This window comes from Pinus tabuliformis, chromosome 7, assembly GCF_031772625.1.
Source record: "Pinus tabuliformis cultivar Carrire ecotype Pingquan chromosome 7, CPIR1, whole genome shotgun sequence".
Classification (NCBI taxonomy): domain Eukaryota; kingdom Viridiplantae; phylum Streptophyta; class Pinopsida; order Pinales; family Pinaceae; genus Pinus; species Pinus tabuliformis.
This window is the reverse complement of record NC_142293.1, coordinates 762,698,078-762,706,855: the sequence shown is the minus strand read 5'-3', so window position 1 is coordinate 762,706,855 and position 8,778 is coordinate 762,698,078. Positions and strand designations below refer to the sequence as shown.

The window sequence follows — 8,778 nt, the reverse complement described above, 5'->3', positions numbered from 1 at the left end:
AGCCAACACTTAGAAAGATTTATAACCGAGGCATAGAACAGCCTTACAATACATATGCCAACTTCTTTTCGGCAGGAAGGTGCTCAACCGAGGCACAAGACTTCCTCCTTTAAGTCCCGCATAAATCTGCTCTACAAACCCTCCTTGTACACGGCCTCCTTTCCAACCTTCAACCGAGAACAATTGCGCACTTCCTTTATTCCTAATGCGCATGAGGCATGCGCATTTTACCCCTAAAGAATGCGCACTTCTTTCTTGTCCTTATGCGAAGGAAGACAAGCGAAGTCCCATGATGAGAATGAAGCTCATCCTCCATCCATATATACGCATGCTTCCTTATGTTTCAAGGGGGTTGCTTAACTTATGGCCGACCTCCCTAATTAACATATGAAGCCCACGTATTATTACATTATGTTATATTTTATTTTAATTAATTCCACATATTTGTATATGCGTACAAGCCATCATATGATATGTTTTTACATGTATTATTGTTCGTTTGGAGAGGGGTGTCCAGCCATAAGGCTGGCCCCCATATCCTCCACTCCACGCCCATAAACCATGTTTTAACGCATCGGTTTGGCTTATAAACCACCGCATATACACATAGGTTCATCGTATATACAATAAGGCCTCAACGCTTGGTTTACACAAGTGTTTCCTTTCGTCGCATATACAATTCTTCGTCGCACTCATGGCTCGCATATAACGTCTCACCAAAGCTTGGCCCATCGTCGCATTACGCTCGGCTCGTCGTCGCATTTGCTGCGCCCGTCCCTCGCATAACCGCACCTGCCTGTAGTGTGACCGCGCCCACAGGTCGCCCGCCCACCGTGCACGGGTCACCCATGGGTCGCCCGCCCATCGTCGGGTCCGCCCATCGTCGGGTCTGCCCAAGTGTCGGAGGTTCGCCCATCCGCTCGTCGCACTGCCCGTCGTCGTGCCAAGGAGCACCCGCCGTCGTGCACAGGGCGCCCGCCCATCGTGCACGCCTGCCCGAGACTCGAGGGCGTCACACTCTCCTCCACCGGAAATCGTTGTCGTCCTCGACAACATCCCATAGTCCATGCTCAGGTCCATGAAAACTCCATTCATCACATCTGCAACATGCTGTCCACGGTGTGTTGGTGTCAATGTGCTACAAGTGATTAGTCACATTTATCCCAACATCATCATGTGCGAAAAGTGGTTGAGTCTCGGCTCAACCCATGCCCAAGTACGTCCACCAAGGCATCATCATTGTAACTCCATCGCTCCAAAGTGTCTCATATCGATCCTCCACATCAAGTCACCCTTCCAAGCCATGCCCATACATGTACTCTGGAAGTATGCATCCCATACTGCATCAAAGTCTCCTGACCTCGGCTCCTCAATGCATCGAATCCTCTAAGTCCACCATGTATGAAGTCTCCCAAAAGTCACAATGATCTCATGTCATCATGAGCTCCATAACCCATCCCTAATCGACACTCCAGCAAGCATACAAGTCTCGGCCAAAAGGTCCCCAGAAGATGCCTCAGCTCTCCATGTAGTAGGAATGCTCCATAGCTGCTCACAACTCCATCAACTCTCGATGTGCCCCATTCAGGTCCATGAAGCCCGCTCCATCATCTGCAATGTGCCATCCTCAAGTCTCCAACCTGATGTCCATGACTTTGTTGCCCATGTAGTCCAACCAAGTACATCACAACATCGGTCATCCTCATCCAAGCTGCAATCTTCGATTTAGTGAACTCGGTCACCCAACCATATCATCATCATCACGAGTCCCTTCCATCATAGCTCCTCCACCAAAGAGTCCACCAAGATCATCTCTTGGTCTCGGCCATGAGAAGTCCACCCAAGGGTGTGCCCTTCAATCTGTCCATGAGTCATGCCGGGCACTTAGCCATGTGGCCAAAGCATGATCCAAATCATCCATAATGTTCATCAAGTTCCACCCTTGTCTCGGGGTCTTGCACCTTCCATCTCAAGGTAGTAAGCAACCTCAACAAGTCCTTCAGGAGGTAACAACCCTTGCTTCTCCATACAAGGTTCCATCCATGGTAAGATGTCTCCTTGCTTAGGCAAGCTGATCTTGCCCACTCCTACACATGATTCATCTACCAAATGTCCAAATGAAACACAAGTATCCATACTTACCTTATCAATATGAGGCTCCTCCATATCAGTGACCTCACCCATCCATGTCGATAAGCTGCACGATCCTGGTTCAACTTGATCACCTTCAAGTTCTGCCTCCATCGAGTCCTCATCATCATGTGATTCTTCCATGTGAGTGTCCATCCATGCTGCCAAACTGTATGATCCTGGTTCAACTTGATTAAACTCAAGTTCGGCCTCCATCATATCCTCATCATCACATGGTCCTCCCATATGAGTATCTTCGTCTGTCCATGTCCATGAGCTGCATGATTCTGGCTTAGCTTGATTATCTTCAAGTCTAACCTCCATCATAGTTAAGTCTTCAACATCTTCGGTCATCATGACTTCCTCTTCCTGGTCTGCAACTTCATCTATTGCCTGACTGATTTGAAGAAGTCCTTCTCGTCCAAGCATCACATCAATTCCATCTGTATTTATTACTACGAAGTCCAGCTGACCTCTACATCCTTCCATCTGTACAGGTACCTCTTGTATCGAGCCTACTGCCAAATTCCACGAGGTTATTTCCCAGTTCTCCATAGTAGATATCAGCCCCACTTCTTCTACTAACCGTGCTGATATAAGGTTATATGAACCACCCGTGTTTGCCAACGCTTGAACATCTTTGCCACAAATCTTCAAGGTTACAAGACCTCGGTTGTTCTCCATGACCTTATCTTCACCTGTCAACTGCCACGAGCAACCTTTGCTCTGATATGTTTCAACACTTGAACCTTGTTCAAGTCTCCACGAGCAACCCTGCTCACCAGCTCCGACCGAGCTCTGATACCACCTGTCACGCCCCCAAGCCTACGGTAGTCTTTCAACCGTGTCTGGCGGGGTGCGGCACCACCGTACACTTTCTTTTTTTCAATACTCGTGCACATGGACTACGCCTTAACCGATATAAACATGCTTTAACCGTTATCTTATAACCATATGAAAGCATTAATCTTCATAATTCATCATAAACCATTCTTAACATTTTCATGTGCAATTAAACTAAATAACAATTGCAAACAACCGTGTAGAATGGGAGGGGCAACTCCCAAACGAGTCCGCCCAAATAATAATATATTATGAAACCTTCAATAATACATTGTACAAGTGTGCCGGGCAAAGTCCACGGCCAACACTTAGAAAGATTTATAACCGAGGCATAGAACAGCCTTACAATACATATGCCAACTTCTTTTCGGCAGGAAGCTGCTCAACCGAGGCACAAGACTTCCTCCTTTAAGTCCCGCATAAATCTACTCTACAAACCCTCCTTGTACACGGCCTCCTTTCCAACCTTCAACCGAGAACAATTGCGCACTTCCTTTATTCCTAATGCGCATGAGGCATGCGCATTTTACCCCTAAAGAATGCGCACTTCTTTCTTGTCCTTATGCGAAGGAAGACAATCAAAGTCCCATGATGAGAATGAAGCTCATCCTCCATCCATATATACGCATGCTTCCTTATGTTTCAAGGGGGTTGCTTAACTTATGGCCGACCTCCCTAATTAACATATGAAGCCCACGTATTATTACATTATGTTATATTTTATTTTAATTAATTCCACATATTTGTATATGCGTACAAGCCATCATATGATATGTTTTTACATGTATTATTGTTCGTTTGGAGAGGGGTGTCCAGCCATAAGGCTGGCCCCCATATCCTCCACTCCACGCCCATAAACCACGTTTTAACACATCGGTTTGGCTTATAAACCACCGCATATACACATAGGTTCATCGTATATACAATAAGGCCTCAACGCTTGGTTTACACAAGTGTTTCCTTTCGTCGCATATACAATTCTTCATCGCACTCATGGCTCGCATATAACGTCGCACCACAGCTCGGCCCGTCGTCGCATTACGCTCGGCTCGTCGTCGCATTTGCTGCGCCCGTCCCTCGCATAACCGCACCTGCCTGTAGTGTGACCGCGCCCACAGGTCGCCCGCCCACCGTGCACGGGTCGCCCATGGGTCACCCGCCCATCGCCGGGTCCGCCCATCGTCGGGTCCGCCCAAGTGTCGGAGGTTCGCCCATCCGCTCGTCGCACTGCCCGTCGTCGTGCCAAGGAGCACCCGCTGTCATGCACGGGGCGCCCGCCCATCGTGCACGCCTGCCCGAGACTCGAGGGCGTCACACTTCGGGTGAGACTGCCCCGCTTCTCTACGTGGACTTAGCGGCCACTCATTGAGTGCCCGTGAACCACATTTAAAAAAAAAAATTATATTAAGAAACTCTTCTAAATTAACAAACATCCAAATTTAATCTTGTTAATAACTAGCATAAAGGCATTAATAAATGTGAATGTTCTAAGAATAACAAATAATTTGTGTTTAAAATATCTATTTCATTTATTACCAATCAAACCTAAAAAATTTACTGCTATGTACTTATTCTCGCAGATTTTTAATATAATTATTAAATACAACATTCATAACTAAACTATTCAAAAATCATTTATGCGGCACACATTTCTTTTACACACAAACCCAATAGCAATAAAATACATTTAATAATGCTCATTAAAAAAAACATATATTAATTATTTAAAATAAAATACAGCCCATTGTTGTACTTCAGTACTAACCATTTGGCTTTTAATCAACTATTTCAATACTAGCCTATTGTTACTTATATAGAAGTCCATGAAACAGAATTGTTGTAGAAGTCCATGAAACAGAATTGTTGTTATAGCTTTGTTCAAAGTGTAAGCTTTAGGAATAATCAAGCATTTGGCGAAAGAGTTTAGTGCCAAAGGTTTTAGTCAACAAATCTATAATTGGAATTTAAGGGACAATCCATAGACACTTTCGGTCATCTTTCGGTTCTTTAATGTTGTTTCTTTTAAAGTGTAAACAATTTGTACTACAAATCCTAGCCTCATATTGTATATTCGTTTATCAATAACCCCAATATCACCCAAAAATACCAAATAGATGTATATAAGGCTGAAGGGAGAAGGCTAGTTAACACCACCCAAGAAGAATGCCAAATAGATATGTACAAGGCTGAAGGGAGAATACTAGTTACATTGAAGGACAAAGGAATGATCAATTATATAATTAATGTGTGCAACTTTCATGATCAATTATATAATTAATGTGTGCAACTTTCTCATAATTTTAATAGAAATATATAAGGTTGAAGGGAGAAGACTAATTACATTAAAGGACAAAGGAATGATCAATTATGTAATTAATTTGTGTAATTTTTTAGTAATTTTTTTTATTTTTTAATGTAAAAGAAAAAACCAAATTTATTATAGATTTTCCATTTATTTATTGAATAATATTGAGAAATAAAATTTAGATTACAATAAATATTTCTTGAAAAACATATATGCATTTCTTTATAATTTTATAATTTTGTTTTTTTATTTAGCAAAATTATTTATGTGACTTCAACTTAAATTTCTAAATTAATTTTAAAATTGAAAAGGTTAAAAAAGTAAATATGAAACGATTAATTGTCCTGATAAATTTGTTAATAATATAAAATATTATTAACCATCGGCCATTTATCTTTATTTATATTGTGCATATCCATTAGTCTTTATCTGCATAGAGCTTGCATACATATAAAGGAAGGTTTTTCTTCAAATTATGCACCAAATCATCTTGCATTTACAGGGTTTTCCAATGGATCTAATATTGTTAAAATCTTTGGTTGAAAAGGAAGGCCCAACTTAAAAAACAGTATTTTGTAAATTTGATCTACCCTCGACAGTTTAATTGTTCAGATGCTTGTTGCAGAAGATTCCAAACTATTTGGGCACTCATGATCTTCTTTCGACACAAAGCATTTGCATATGGTAGGTTTGGACATCTTTGGGAAGACGCGTGATGAAAATCTCATTGAGAGATGAGCCTACTTTAGCTTTAAGGGAGTAGATGGCAGTGAATCGGGTAGGAATGTACAAGGCAAAACGGTTCAATTCCAATGGGCCTAATGGCTTCAATCTGGTTAAGAGGTGGTATATTTAAATTTAATCATTATTTATTGGTTTGAAATTAAAAATTTGTTGAAGTGTTTTTTATATTTACTGTGTTTTACATTTATCTTTTGATTGATGGTGTATAAGACCAAAAAAAATATTTTTTTCAAATAAAATATTATTCATTTATTTTTTTAAATTTCAAAATTCATCAAAACTACATTTAGGAGTTATTTCAATTTAAACATTTTCTCAAAAGTTATTAAATATTTTATCAATTTTTGTTTATTTATTTATTTTTCAGACTAAGTACAAAATCAATTCTATATTAAATAAAAGAACAATTTACTCATTAATAAATTCAATTAAGATTTATTAATAAATATTCAATTAAAACATTTCTAACAACTTTGACTACACTATTTTTTACTTTTAAATTACCATATTTCCAAAAAAAAAAAAAATTATTGAAATTATTATCAATATTTTATTAAAACAACTCTTTTTGTCCATAAAACTTTAAATAAAAAGTGATTATGAAAAGTCATTAGTTTAATTTCCTCAGATCAAAATGATATATTAAACGTAATTTCCTCAAATCAAAATGATATATTAAACATAATTTCCTCACATCAAAAAAAATCTTAGAAGGAAAAAAAAATCAAACAATACCAATCTTAATTGCCAACTGAAAAAAGAACAAAAGAACTATGTGCACACTAACAAATTCTACTAAAACTTATTAATAAGCATTCAATTAGAGCATCTCCCACAACAGGAGAGTCCCTGCAACATAATCTATTCCTGAAATACCATGTTTCTTATTCTAGAATTGAAAAAAAAAATACACATATCTGTCGACCAAGCGGCAGTGCTCCTAATGCAACATCTTTTTTCTGATTACAGTATTTCTTCTTCAACAACTATTTCTAAAAAGACTCTAATTCTTGTATTCCTTCCAAGCAAAGAAGGTCTGTGCAATGCTCAACAGGAGAAGGAGAAATCCAACGAACAGAGCTACGCCCTTTCCTGGCTTAGACAGATGGTCCCAATAGAATTCCCACAGCAGCTTGTTAAATCTGCTCATGTAATATTTCCTTATCAGCACATCCTTGAGTGCATCGTTGAGATCCTGGGGAGGATCCAGGTGGCCTGTTAAGATGGGATGGCATATGCCATTCCACATATCGGCTATGGTCTGGTCGGTTAACATCAGACTTCCGCGATCAATGACTTGAGATTCCCGGAGCAGTCGAACGTCCTCGGCCGTGTCGATGAGGCAGTCCATCAACCCAACATAATGCGTCAGATCGTCGCCACGGGTGGGGTCATTTAACTCCAAGGCAAGCATGTTCCTAAAGAACACTTCCGTCTGCACTTCGGATACGGTGATCCGGGGAAGGTAGAGCGTGCCCCAGTATTTGTCGAATCGGATATGATCAGACCTGCTGGAGAAGGATTTGAATTCAATGCCGCCCTTTTTTAATTCTCCCGCGTTGTATGAGTTCAGAATATCGTGGCGGCCTTCCCTGTATGGATGCTTGACTTTGAGAATAGTGAAGACCACTCCAACAACCCTTTCGAGTTTGTGCTTCACTCTTTGAAATCGAGTGTGCTCTGCCCGCTTTTCCTGCTCTTTCACTTCCACATGTACCAGTGGCGAAACTACTGCGCGCACGCAACCAAGCAAATGCTGTTGATCATTATTTTGTGTCTCAGGTATCTTGATCGAATGCTGTTCATCATTATTTTGTGTTTTGGTATCATTATTTGACATGTCGAATTGATCGAAAGGAGACAACTTCTTGTACGTCTTCTGCAACATATCATTGAAACCGATCTCTTCTGAGCCAAACACATTTCTCAAGAGAAACAGCGGAATCTGGTTCTCGAGCTTCAGAATGTCACACTTTATAGAGACTTCAAGCCTTTTCTTGCCATCGCCTGATGGTCCAGACTGACTGGATAAGAAATCTAACAGAAAGCATGAATCTATTGCCATCATAAGCGCGAAGTGCTCAGGGTACTCACCGCCCCTACTAATTTTCCAGTCATAGAAATCCTCAATTTTCTGCTGCATCTCTTTGATCTTTTTAATTACACCATCCAAGCTCTCGCCACGATTGCGCAAAAATGTAGCCGCCGACTGGACTTTGTACGCCTCCACAGTTGACATCTTCAGCTCGCGAAACTCGTAACTATCTCCTGCAGAAGAAGAGGCCGCAATCTTTTTCTCCAGCGTCCAATGGTGGTAAGGCCCCAAAGAGACGAAGTGTGGTATGTACGCCTCTGGTTTCGCATCCAACAGAGGAGAAGCCACGCGCGGAATCTTATCCGCCTTTTCCAGAGATTTTCTATTATTTAATACATCTTGAACTTGTTCAACCCACTCCTTCCGAAACCCTAGCGGTTCTTTCACTACCGCCGCCATTCTCAGATTATCGCAACCTAATCTACTGAACTGTTAACACTAAAGGCAAACAGGAAAGCAGCACTGAATGTTTTGGGACTGCCCCTGAATTTTCATTCCGCCTGCCTGCACAGATATAACATTATGTTGCAGGAATGTTCCAAACCCAATGGAGTTTGTGATGACCCCGGGAATATGTAATTATTTAAATTTACTAGGGTAAAAGACTGAATTAGAATGACATTGAAAGACTTCTTCTTTTTCTTTAAGAGTATTCTTTTAA

At 40.8% G+C, this 8,778-nt stretch overlaps 1 protein-coding gene across 1 annotated transcript; it reads right to left on the bottom strand.

Moving 5' to 3' along the window:
* Positions 1–7,025: 7,025 nt before the first annotated feature.
* Positions 7,026–8,516, bottom strand: LOC149249779 (putative UPF0481 protein At3g02645). The gene has a single exon (XM_089453470.1). It carries the CDS (start codon positions 8,514–8,516, stop codon positions 7,026–7,028), a length of 1,491 nt encoding a protein of 496 aa, XP_089309596.1.
* Between the last annotated feature and the right edge of the window lie 262 nt (positions 8,517–8,778).

Excerpts from the sequence above, each read along its gene's own strand:
- LOC149249779 (XM_089453470.1), bottom strand. The coding sequence starts at position 8,516 with ATGGCGGCGGTAGTGAAAGAACCGCTAGGGTTTCGGAAGGAGTGGGTT.